Source organism: Bathycoccus prasinos (assembly GCF_002220235.1).
Source record: "Bathycoccus prasinos genomic : Chromosome_12".
Taxonomy (NCBI): Eukaryota; Viridiplantae; Chlorophyta; class Mamiellophyceae; order Mamiellales; family Bathycoccaceae; genus Bathycoccus; species Bathycoccus prasinos.
The window spans coordinates 505845-518403 of NC_023997.1; the positions used below are offsets into that span (position 1 = coordinate 505845).

The 12559-nt window shown below is 49.5% G+C and overlaps 6 protein-coding genes across 6 annotated transcripts; 3 read left to right on the plus strand and 3 right to left on the minus strand.

Moving 5' to 3' along the window:
* Positions 1–256: 256 nt before the first annotated feature.
* Positions 257–3562, plus strand: Bathy12g02770 (unnamed protein product; the record flags this gene model as incomplete). Its single annotated transcript, XM_007509708.1, has 1 exon — positions 257–3562. The coding sequence occupies one exon, from the start codon at positions 257–259 to the stop codon at positions 3560–3562; it is 3306 nt and encodes a 1101-aa protein (XP_007509770.1).
* Positions 3563–3703: 141 nt separating this feature from the next.
* Positions 3704–4855, minus strand: Bathy12g02780 (predicted protein; the record flags this gene model as incomplete). Its single annotated transcript, XM_007509622.1, has 1 exon — positions 3704–4855. The coding sequence occupies one exon, from the start codon at positions 4853–4855 to the stop codon at positions 3704–3706; it is 1152 nt and encodes a 383-aa protein (XP_007509684.1).
* Positions 4856–5554: 699 nt separating this feature from the next.
* Bathy12g02790 (60S ribosomal protein L7) lies at positions 5555–6454 on the plus strand (the record flags this gene model as incomplete). The annotated part of the gene is made up of 1 exon (XM_007509732.1): positions 5555–6454. One exon carries the CDS (start codon positions 5555–5557, stop codon positions 6452–6454), a length of 900 nt encoding a protein of 299 aa, XP_007509794.1.
* A 116-nt stretch (positions 6455–6570) lies between these two features.
* On the plus strand, positions 6571–8973 carry Bathy12g02800 (hypothetical protein Aasi_1217; the record flags this gene model as incomplete). Its single annotated transcript, XM_007509771.1, has 1 exon — positions 6571–8973. The coding sequence occupies one exon, from the start codon at positions 6571–6573 to the stop codon at positions 8971–8973; it is 2403 nt and encodes an 800-aa protein (XP_007509833.1).
* Positions 8974–9083: 110 nt separating this feature from the next.
* On the minus strand, positions 9084–11108 carry Bathy12g02810 (glycerol-3-phosphate dehydrogenase; the record flags this gene model as incomplete). The annotated part of the gene is made up of 1 exon (XM_007509845.1): positions 9084–11108. One exon carries the CDS (start codon positions 11106–11108, stop codon positions 9084–9086), a length of 2025 nt encoding a protein of 674 aa, XP_007509907.1.
* A 188-nt stretch (positions 11109–11296) lies between these two features.
* Positions 11297–12553, minus strand: Bathy12g02820 (unknown protein; the record flags this gene model as incomplete). Its single annotated transcript, XM_007509706.1, has 1 exon — positions 11297–12553. One exon carries the CDS (start codon positions 12551–12553, stop codon positions 11297–11299), a length of 1257 nt encoding a protein of 418 aa, XP_007509768.1.
* Between the last annotated feature and the right edge of the window lie 6 nt (positions 12554–12559).

Genomic DNA, 12559 nt, shown 5'->3' on the forward strand with positions numbered 1-12559 from the left:
AAACAGACTCGAGAGAGAGAGTGTTGTCGAGAGAAGGTTCTTTAAACTTCAGTCATAAAGAGCGAGAGAAGAGAGAGAGAGAGCACTCGAGAGGGGACTTTTATCGAGCAGAACAGAAAGAGAGGTTTGATTGAGATTGACACAGAGAGAGAGAAGAAACCTTTTTCTCATCCCTTCTTTTTTCCCTTTCAAGCGCTGTTTGCGCGCAATTTTGAATTCAAAAAATACTCGCGCGGAAACGACGTAGACGAGCGAGATGGTGTCGAAGGAAACCGCGAAACACGATAAAGACGACGAGAGGGTGCCAGAGCAGGTGAAGCAGCCGATGCTGACGGCGAAGCAACGTTTGAAGTTGCAGTTACACCGAGAACAACAACAGAAAGAGAACAACAAGTGTAGCACTCAACAACCGAGGAGGAGTGTAAACACCTCAGAGGAGATCGAGCCGACGATATCACCAATGGTTTCAAACGTTTCGAAAGAGAGCGCGCGAGTGATGGAACACTCGAAATCGCACCCGAGGATGTTGAAATCAAACGCGACGTCGCACGTTTGGGCGTTGGGTGCGTTGGCGGAGTTATTGGATAACGCGCAAGATCGCGAGTGCGGCGCCGGGAAAGTGGAAGTGGACGCGTATGTTCGCGATGGGAAGTACGTGATGACGGTACAAGACGACGGGAGAGGGATGACTCGATCTGGATTGAATAACATGTTATCGTTTGGTTTTTCCGATAAAGAGCACGTATCTGGGAACGTTGGAAGGTTTGGAATCGGTTTCAAATCAGGATCGATGAGATTAGCCGACGACGCGTTGATTTTGACGAAAAGAGACGGGTACGCGCACGCGGCGTTGTTATCCCAAACGTTTTTGGACTCCGTCGCCGCGGACGATATTTTGATCCCGATGTTCTCTTTCACGTTGTTAGAAGGCGACGGAGTAAACTACGTCCCGTTCGAGCCAAGTGATCAGAGCGAGTGGACCAGCAACACGGTCATCTTCGAGAAGTATTCACCGTTTAATGCGACAACGCTCATGAAAGAGTTTGATAAGATTCAAGGTTCTCACGGGACTCGAATTATCTTGTTCAACTTACGAAAGCGCGAAAACGAAGACTCGCATCTCTACGAGCTCGACTTTTGCACTTGGAATGATATTCGCATCTCTGACCACACGGCAGAAAATACGCGCAAGCATCGAGGCCCGGTCTTTCAACAAAATCGAGACGGTCAACTCGCGACGACAGACGTTCCCGAAGATTACTCCATGAAGGCCTATATGGAGATTCTTTACTTGCGACCTCGATGCGCGTTCTACTTGCGCGGCGAGAAGATTGTTCCTCGCTGTCCAATCTCTCGATTGACGAAAGAATATTACGTCTTTCCGGAATACAAACCGAAAGGTTTCGCAGACGGAGTTACTGTCCATTGCGGGTACGTCGAAGGAAACTCCAAGTTGTGCGGCTTCCACATTTACAACAAAAATCGTTTGATTCGCATGTACCAACGCTTTTCGAGTCAGTTGCAAGCGAACTGTATGATGAAAGATATGCTCGGTGTCGTCGAGGCGGACTGCGTGGAACCGACGCACAACAAGCAAGCCTTTAAAGAAAACGCGTTGGCATATCATCGCATGAAATCGCACGTCGCAAAATGCATGAACGATTACTATTTCGGCATTCAACAGCTTCGTTCTGCCGGTAAGCACGGACGCGAACGCGTCGTCGATAATGCTTATGTAAGACGGAAAGGAAAGCTAAGCGATAGGAAAGGGAAGAAACGCAAAGCGAAGGAGCAAAGCGAGGACGTGAGTGGTGTCACGCTCACTGAGAACGAAACCAGGGTGAACGCGCCACTTTATAAGTACAAGATAATCTTACAAAAGTTGATGAACGATCGAAAATACTCATTTCCGTTCTTAGAAAAAGTCGATCCGGTCGCGTTGAACATTCCGGACTATTTCGACGTGATATCCGATCCCATGGATTTTGGGACGATTTTCAAACGTTTAGAACCGGAGGATGAAAAAGGCGTTCCCATCGAACCGACGTATTACACGAACGAGAGTGATCCAGAAATATTCGCCAACGATGTGCGTTTAGTGTTTGCGAATGCGTTTAGGTACAACCAACCGGGTACTTTCGTATACGTTTGCGCGGAAAAGTTAGCGCAAATATTCGAGCGCGAATGGAGCCAGAAGTTTCCGGCTTCATCTTACAGCGCGGGTGCCAAGTTCGAGCCAACGGTGTTGAGAAATCGCGTTTACGAGTTCATCGAGCGCAAAAAAGCGCGCAAAAACGAGAACCGTATTGCCGAAAAAACCAACGACGGCAGTGGCGACGCCGAAGAAGAGTTTGATATCGAGAAAGTTCTCACACAGTACGACGATACGGCGAAGAGAAGATGGATGGAAGCAAGACTCAAAGAGACTCTCGAGATGAAGCAAAAGATGCATAATCAATCCATGGTGGTCGTCAGGCAGCAAAATCACATCGCAGCTCTCGTAGACACGTTGAAAGATACGCAAAAAGACGTCTCGGAAGTTACGAAGAGAAAACAAGGCGCTGTAAGAAGCGATAACATCGCCAACAGGGAAAAATACGCATCTGAACAAACGATGCTCATCAAGCAATTGAACGCGGCGCAGGAGAAAATCACAGAGCAACACGCACAAATAGAGAAACTTCGAAAGAAGGCGCAAGCGAAGAATGGTCATCGATTGAACCAAACTATTGAACCCTTACCAGAAGGCGTACCTGCGGCGGGCGTAGATACGAAAGAAATTTTACAAGCCTTGCGTTCCGCAACAGTAAAGCTCGCAAATCAGTACACGTTGATACAGCTTTTGCGGACACGTCAAAAAATACTCGAAGATCAGTTGACAGCAGAGCAGGAGCGAGCTAAAAAAGTCCAGGCTATACTGTCCTTGGATATTAGTAAGGATGTGTCCGAGAAACGCGTGGAGAAGACGAAGCAACCGCAACACAAAGCGTCGCCGACGACGACGGTAAAAACGTCACACGAACAAACGACACCGTCTAAAACGCAAAGTTTACGCGTCAAAAAGATCAACACGGTCGCTTTCGAGCAACCAGCGCAGTCACAGGAGATATCGCTGCTCCAGCTTCCGCAGCCACCGCCACATGCGCCTCCGCGACTAGCATTACCGGCACCTGCGTTGGAGCAAAGCAATACGGTCATCGTGACAACACCTTCAGGTATTTTAAATCAAGCGTTTGAAGGCGGTAGTAACACTCCGTCACCACAAGGAACGATGTGTTTACCCACAGGGAGTGACGAAAGTCTACAATCGCCGATGAAAATGGTGGATGTGCAACAGGCGTGTCGCGACGAACATCGAGGGCAGTCTCAATCGACACCGACGGCTCAGTATTTCCTGAAAAAGAGTGGTTCATCGACGAAACCGAAGAGTAAGCGGGTTATCAAAGCTCCGCCAGCGAGCTCGCTTCCTCGCGGAATGCACTCTCCCACAAAGGCGCCGCGTCTCGAAAAATTGAAGGACGTTATTATGAGGTCGCCCTCAGTTCACGATAAGCGAGAATAAAGTCTCTAGAGAAAAAAGAAAGAGAGAGACTTATCATTATTCAAAGAGACAACAAAGCAACGAACGTACATAAAGCAGAGAAAGAGAGAGAGAGAGAGAGAGTTCGTTTTAATATATAATTTTAGAGACTTGTTTTTCATTTCAAATTTCTTCTTTTTCTGCGTCCTCCGCGGTTGGCTCAACCACTTCCGGCGCAGCCACTTCCGGTGCAGCTGCCGCACCCGCATCCGCACCCGCATCCGCATTCGCATCCGCATCAACCACATTCTTCTCTCCTTCCCCCGCCGGCGCTTCTTCTTTTCCCACAATAGCATCAATACTAGCATCATCACCACCAGCTTCTCCATCTTTCGCCTCTTCTTCTTCCTTCTTTTTCTTCTCACCTTCGTCGTCCGAATCGTCTGAGTCGTCGTCCGAATCCTCGTCCAACGCCGCCAATTTCGCCGCCAACGCCGCCTCTTCAATATCCAAGTTATCCTTAATCGCATTCACCGTCTCCACCCCGCTCGCTTTCTCGGCTTGCTTTGCCAAAGTCGCCGCCGGTGCGCCTTGTTGCATCGCTTGTTGTACTTGCTTCGGTAACTTTGGCGGTTCCGGTCTACTTCTCAACTTGAACGCTCCGGTCGTAATATCCACCGGAGGCGCGTCCACAACTTGAAACTCGCGATCGTCTAGCTCTTCAATCTTCACCCACTCGAAGGATTCGTTTTCCGTGTTAATATCGTACGTCAAGCAGTGTTCTTTCGTTTCTTCTTTGTAATCCGTCACGATACAATCGAACCACCCGCCTTCCGCCGGCCAAAACCGTTTCACTCTTCGGCAAATATACTCGTTCACTCCCAACGCGTCCAAATTTTTTGCCAAAACCGCCGCTTTCTCCAGTTGTTTCTGCATTCTCGCCGACGGCGGTTTCGGTTCTTTCGGTGGTCTCGCTTGTCTGTACTGTTGTTGCGGCGGCGCGTACCCGTCTTCGTCGTCGTCCTCGTCGCCCGGATATTGCTGCTGATAATATTGCTGCTGCTTCTTTTGCGTCTTTTGTCGCTTCGCAGCCGGCGGTTCCGGCGGCGTCAGCTTATACTGAACGAACGCATCTCTCAACCGTTTCACGTTCTCGTCCCCTCCGACGTTTTCTCTCACCTTCATGTGATCTTCGTTCGAGACGTTCAACTCGATGCGTAACTTGGCGATTAAATCTTCTCTTTCCCAGGTCAAACCGGTCACGGCTAAAGCTTTCATGATCGACTGGTACGCCGAGACTTCTAATCGTCGCACTTGGGTTGGAACGGACGCCATTCTCTTTGTGTGTTTACTACTAATCCGCTTCAATCCGAGAGCCGTCAATTATGTGAATTATTCCAAAAGCAACGAAGAGTTTTCTTTCCAAACCAACGCTTGGTTTTCAGATCTCCTCCCAAAGAAAAAGAGAGAAAGAAAACGAAGCGTCTTTCGTAAAAGCAACAAAGAGAGAGGTTCTTCTTGGTAACTTTCGATAGGATACTTCTGTGTGTGTGTGTACTCAAAATGTCGCTTAATTTTGAGCGACGATTCAATTTTTAATTCTTCGATGAAAACTGTTTAGGGTGTAGGGTTTATCGAGACCGGGTCACTCTTGGCTCCTCCTTTCTTTGTTCCTCTCTTTCCTTCCGTCAGAGTAGAAACCACATTTTTCGTAGTCGAACACAAAATGGTACGTCGTTGCTTCTTTTACGCGCGAAACTCTCTCTCTTCTGTGAATAGTTTTTGTGTCTCTTCTCGCGAACGATGAAGATACGCATAAAACGCGCATCACAGATACGGGAGGACGTTCGCGCGCGTTCGTTTTTATTCGATGTGCGGCTGCGATTTTTTCCTTTTCCGCCTAAACTTTCTTGCGTAAAAGAGAGAGATTTTGGCGCGAAATGAGAGGAGGATTTCGCCGCTTTACGCGTCCTTTCTCGTCGCAAAGGCAACTGCGAACGCAAAATTTGCGCGCGGACAGTTCTCGCGCATGAAATGGAACCGTTGCATCGCCCAAACCGGGTTCGCGAAGACATTCCGTCGTGTTTTGAGCGGCGTAAAATCATCGGAAATTTTTGCTCTCGCATTAGGTTCATTACGCGAGAAAAAAGCACTCAACATCAGGTTCACGCGTTTACTTACGTATTATCTCGCTCTTCTTTCTTTATACGAAACAAACAGGTTGCCGCTCCAGAATCCGTCCTCAAACGCCGCAAACGCGACGAGCAATGGGCCGCTCAAAAAGCCAAAGCGGACGCCGAGTCGAAGAAAGCCCAAGAGAAGAAAAGGGAAGAGGTGTTCAAACGCGCCGAAAAGTACGTCAAGGAGTACGAGTCCCAAGAGAAAGATTTGATTCGCTTAAAAAGAGAAGCCAGAGCGAAAGGCGGCTTTTACGTCGAACCGGAGCAAAAGTTGATCTTTGTCATGCGATTGAGAGGTTTGAACGACATGCACCCGAAGACGAGGCACATTTTACAGTTGTTGCGTTTGAGACAAATTCACAACGGCGTCTTCATGAAGGTGAACAAAGCGACGGTGAACGCTTTGAGAAAGGTTGAACCGTACATCATGTGGGGGTACCCGAACTTGAAGACGGTGAAGGATTTGATTTACAAGAGAGGTCACGGTAAGGTGAACAAGCAACGAATTCCGTTGACCGATAACAGCGTGGTGGAGAAAGTGTTGGGTGATAAAGGTATCATTTGCGTGGAAGATTTGATCCACGAGATTTACACCGTCGGCCCGAACTTCAAGGAGTGCGCGAACTTTTTGTGGCCGATGAAGTTGTCCGCGCCGTTGGGCGGGATGACCAGAAAGAGAAATCACTACATCGAAGGTGGCATGGCTGGTAACAGAGAGGAGAACATCAACGCTTTGGTCAGAAGCATGAACTAAATATTATTGTTGTTATAACTGATCTACGTAGACTATTACTTTACATATTAAGAACTCGTTGTTGCTTCGAAATATCTTCGTCTCTTTCGTATCTTCGCCGATCCTTCTGCACAAAAATGGCGAAACCTTCTCCTTTACCACCGCCGATGGCGACTACGAATACAAATACGACTACCACTACCACGAATACTATTAATACTAACAATATGATGTCGGAAAAAGAGCGCGTGTTGATGCGATATTTGCTCGAACAACCCTCGTTCGGGAGAGACGGACACGTCCCTCCGGACGTCTTGTTTCAACCACCACCGTTCGTGTTGGGAACGGAGGAGGAGCAACGTAACAATCATCAACCTCACGCGAACGAACACTACGACGTAAAGGATACCACGAATACCAACACGAATAAGAATTACGAGTCTTCGTCCTCGAATCAAAAATCCTCTTTAAGCTTACGCTTGAGCGGAGAAACCGTCTCCGGGGAGTGTCTCTCAGTCTCTGGAGGCGCTGGATCGTGTCAGTACCAGTGGCAAAGAGTCGCTCCGCGAGGCGCGATTGAGAGCATAGTTGGCGCGGTTGGACCGAGCTACGTGACGAACGAACAAGATATCGGGAGTCACATTCGGGTGATCGTGAGAATGCTCAGGGTGAGTCAGGATGGGAAGAGTTCTTCGAATAGGAGGCCTTTGATCGCGCACGCGACGACGGACGCGACGGTGGTCGCCGCGGTGAGCTCGAAACATCCCGACGACGATAGATTGGATAGTTTGATAGAAGGGAGAGCGATAACGCCGGGGTTTTTGGGGAGCGAAGAGACGAGAGGGACGAGTACGCCGAGAGGTCACAGCGCGGAAGGGACGAACACGCACAGTTCGGAGAAGAACGAAAACGAGAATAACAACAACGCGGGGGAGAAGGCGAGCAGAGAGGTGTCGAGGGAAGATACCGCCGCGGCAAGAAGTCCTCCGTCGCCGAGTTACAACAACATTACCGCGAGTAATAGCGTGATTAATGGAAGCGCGGTTGGAAAGAACGTCGCGCATAGCGCTTTACTTAATAATATGTTGATTAAAAGCGGCGCCGAGGCGGCCAACGCGAATATCAACAACAACAGCCCGGACGCGCTCAGTCCAAACTTGTCGAGCAGTAATTTGAACAACTACTCCTCCGGTGGGGATGATAGTATTCACAGGAGACGAAGAAAGGAGATTTTACTGGTCGATCGCGCGGACTCGTTGATGCATGGACCTGGATCAGATTCGAGATTGGCGTTTATCCGCGGGAAAGAGCTCGAAGCGAAAGCGAGCGAGGTATTTCGAAAAGTCTCAGACGCTGAAAGTATTAAACGTACGAAAAAGCTCCTCGACGGCGACGGTGAGGATGAGGAGCATCGTAAGAAGAAAGAAAACGACAGTCGCAGTTACTCCGAGTGGGATTCCGAGGATAATAAATCTGAAAACAGCGACGAAAGTGATGTCGATTTCAGCGAAGAAGATGAATTCGATCGAGACGACAACGACGACGACGACATCGCCAACGACGCCTCCGCCGCCGCTGCTGCTGGCGTGAATAGCGACAATGGTGAAGATTCAAGCATCGGGAGTTTGCGAGGCGACGCGAGGAAAGCCGAACGCATCGCCAGGAGAGCGAAGGAGGCGTACGAAGAAGCGGCGATGAAAGGATATCCAGAAGCGATGCAAACGCTGGGTAGATGCTTCGAAAGTGGCTTTGGGACGAGGAAAGATATTTGTAAAGCGGTGGAATGGTACGAAAAAGCCGAGAAACTCGGCTGCGACGAAGCCGCGTGCGATTTGGGATGTATATATTACCTTGGTCGTTTCCCGAGAGATGAACTCAAAAAACGAAACCAATCGGCGCATTTGACCGATTCGTCCGTTTCCGAGATTTCGAGCAACGGAGGGGATGATTTTCAAAACCAACTCGCCGAAGATAGAAAAAAAGCGTTCTCGCTGTTTCAACACGCCGCCGCGAACGGGTCCGGGCCAGGCGCAAACAACGTCGCCATGTGTTACGAGGAAGGCCAAGGCGGCGTTGAGCGCAACTGGCGCGAAGCCGCCAGATGGTACGCGATTGCGGCGAGAAGAGGTGTCTTGTCCGCCCACGCGAGTTTAGGCTACGCGCTTTTAACGCTCGGGAATAGGGTAAGCGCCAAGGAGGCGTTTGAAACTGGCACGCAACACGGAGCACCAGAATGTGCGGATGGTTTGCGTTTGATTCGTGAAGCCGAGAAACACGCGGCGAATAGTCGGAAACATCTTCGCAACGGCGCAAACAACGAAATGGCCACGAAATACTCAATCAAGAGCGCTTCAGGGAACGGATCAGGGAGCGTCTCTTCTTTGGAAATAGTCGAACAGCTTGAGAAAGAGCTGGAAAAATACCACGAACTCAGTCGACGATTATACAACGCCGCGAGTTTACACCCGGAATCTTTAGAAGAAGCGAACGCGGTTCTCATCAACGCGCTTCCGGATATGAATGTCAGTCGAGGATTATGATGATTATGACCTTCATTTTTGTTGTTGTAATAGTAATATATTTAGATATATAGATTTTTGTACAATACGCGAAGTTCTCCGACTTTCTCTTCATCTCAAACATTCTTTTATTAAGAAGCTCTGAACGACTTCAAGAACTCCTTCGTCTTTTTCGTTTCCGCCCGTCGTCTTCGCCACCCCCACTTCAACTCTTTTGCTAACAACTCTACCACGCGATTGGTCGCCATTTCACTCGCCTGCACGTCTAAAAATGCCATTCTCGAACGCCTCGCTAAGAAATCACTCGCCGATCGGCAAAACTCCGCGCGTGCGGCGTATACGACTTCGGCTTCAATCACCGGCACGTTCGGATGTAAACGTTTTTCTAATCCGGCGAAGGAGGCTAAGGATGCGACAGCCATCGCGCGATCGCCGTACGAAGTTGCCAGATGTCTCGAAACATCCGGATCTGGATTTGAACCACCAAATCCGTCGCCTCCAGATTGCGCCACGGATGCCGAAAGAGAATCTTTGTGTCCATGTGCGCCAATAACGCCCATGTTGCTCGTGCGACAGCTCGCAATCGCATTTACGTTTTCCCCACTCTCTCTCATCGTTTTCAGAACTAAATCCACCGTTTCTTCCGCCATCAACCTATACGTCGTCCATTTACCACCAGCGACGACGATCACGTCGCTCGGCGTTTCTTTCGCAATCACGTGGTCTCTCGATAAATCGCTCGAGTTCGTTTTCGTCGGATCTTTCGCCAACGGCCGAGCGCCCGACCACACGGAAAGGACTTCTTGTCGGTGCGGTTGTAAAGCCAAATACGGGGCTATGGTTTCCAATATGTAATCAACTTCGTCTTGCGTCGCTAACGGTTCTTTTGGCGTTTTCTCGCCCGGTTTTAAAGCAATATCCGTCGTTCCAGCGACCGCGTGGTCCAACCACGGCAACAAAAACACGACTCTTCCGTCTTTCGTCTTCGGGATGATCATGCCAAACTTTTCCGGAACGTAATATTTTGGCAACACAACGTGCGTCCCCAACGAAGGCGAGACCATTTTTTTCTCCTTGGTCGCTTTCGACGGATCGTCTAAAGCTCGCACATCGTCCGCGAAAGGTCCGGCGCAGTTGACGATGACTTTCGCTCGCACCGCGTGCGTCTTCCCCGTTTCTTCGTCTTTAAGAATCGCGCCGGTAACTTTCTCTCGATTCACGTCGTCGTCTTTCAATAAATCAACTACAGAGCAGTGATTCAACACGACCGCGCCGGCGTGCGCGGCGGTTACCGCCAACGCTACGTTCAACCTCGCGTCGTCAAACTGTCCATCGCTATACAAAACCGACCCTTTTAAACTCTTCCCCATCGTCGGTTCCTCGGTGCTCAAAATTTCATCCACGTCGTCTCTCTCTCTAATTTTTCTCGCCTCTTCCTCGTCGTCGATCAAAACTTTCCTCTTCGCGACGGTTGGAAACTCCATGATTGTCCTCGAGCTCGTCGCGAACGAGCTAAACGTCAACGCCGACGTCCCGGCGACTAAATCGTACGCCTTCATCCCGGCCCAATAGTACGGCACTTCGTACCACTCGTAACACGGCGTCGCGATCATCAACACGTGACTTAAATGCGGCGCGTTCTGCAGTAACACTTTCCGCTCTTTCAGAGCTTCAAAGACTAACTTTAACTGTCCGTAATCTAAATTGAACACCGCTTTTTCTAAATACCGAACTCCTCCGTGCACGAGTTTCGTCGACTTCGAGGACGTCCCAGAGGCGAAATCGTCTCGTTCGACTAAAATCGTCTTCAAACCTCTCGTTTGCGCGTCCAAGGCGACGCCAGAGCCGGTCGCGCCGCCTCCAATCACCAAAAGATCGAACTTATCGTCATCCTTATCATCTTTATCATAGTCATTGTTCTCAGCAGCTCCTCCGTTCTTCTTATTCCTGGTTGAATGTAAACCAATTCGCCGCTCGATTTCCCGAAACATCTCCGCTCTCGTCGGCAAAGGTTTATCGACGTTCGACCACGGTTCCTGCGGTAATCCTCCTCCTGACCCTTCTTTGTTGTTTCTGCCGTAGTACGTCGCCGCGGAGATGCCGACGACCGAGGAGGCGGCGACGGCGAGTGACCGAGAGACCGTTCGATGAAACATATGGTATTAGAGAGAGAGGTTTGAGGTGTTCGTTAAAAAATGAAGAAAACGTGGAGAAATTCGAGAATACGCGCTAAATGAACGATGCTTTATATTGTTCTCGTATTTGAACACTTGAAAAGCGCTGTTACTACATTCTGACGACGAGACTCTTCTGATACGACGTTTCTACGCCCCGCGGGGGTTCATCATCTCTTCGAAAATTTCAACTTTTCGAACCGATCGGCGAGCGCGTCGTCGTCGGCGGCGGTGGTGGTGGGATCACTTTTCGCTAGTTTAGTTTCGCGCGAGGAAGCTATGCCGGGTGGGGGACCGCCTCTTCCTCTCCCACCTAGTGTGGGTTTTTCTTTCGTCGGAGCGGCGTTTTCGTTCCCGTTTTCGTTTTCGTTTTCGTTTCCTTCTTCTGTTTCTTCTTCTAATCGGACTTCGTCCAAGGCGGCGGCGATGACGGCGTTGATTTCGGCTTCTTTTCCTTCCTCGTTCTCAAAGTCTAAATCGTTAGAGTCGAGCGCTGTGATTTTTCCTTTTCCGGCGGATGATGATGTGGTGGTTGTAGTAGCTAAGAGTTCGTTGGTGGCGACTAAGGCTTCGGCGTACTCGGCGGCTTCTTGCGCTTTGTTGGCGGCGGCGCGAGCCGCTTTCGCCGCCGTTTCCGCCGTCGCGTAGTTTGACGTTTTGTTGCCCTTTCGACGACTCGAAGAGCTTTTCTTGTTTGAATCGCCCGATTCGCATTCGCTTTCGCTGCTGCTGTTGCCACCGCTCGCTTCAGACGAAGAATCTCTGGTACTTTTCTTCTTCTTCTTCTTCGTTGGTTTCTTCTTCTTCTCCGCAACTCTCGGCAACTCGACACCGATCTCCTTCGCCATCTTTTCTAACACCATTCTCGCTTCCACATCGTCGCTCTTCATATCTTTCCGTACCTTTTTCGCGACGATCTGCATGAACTGTTTACTCACTCCACACGCCTCGCTCGTCTTCTCCCGTTCGCAACTCAACCGAAACTCCTTCCCGAACTTCTTCGCGAGTTCGTTAGCGATAGATTTCAATTCCGGTAAATCGTTCGTTAATTCCGAGGAAGAAGTTCCCGCGGCATAAAACATCGACGAAATTGCCGTTCGTAACTGTTTATTCTCACTTCCAGTCAGATCTAAATCCCTGTGCGTCTCTAACACCATCGTCGCAAACTCGCGAACCTCCTCTAAAATCAGAAGGAAATTCCGTTCTCGAGCGATCGAATCGCACTTCTTCAAGGCAACTTCGACGTGTTGTTGTTGCGACAGTAGTAAAACTTTCTTCAGGTCTTGTTCGATCGACTTTATTCTCGACTCGCGTTTCTCGCGTAAAAGTTTAATCCGCCCTAAAAGAATGCGCAGATTGGTCTTCAGCTTTTGGTCGCTGAATTGGTTCGAAAACACCGAAGAGAAGATGGAAAGGATAGAGGACATTATGTT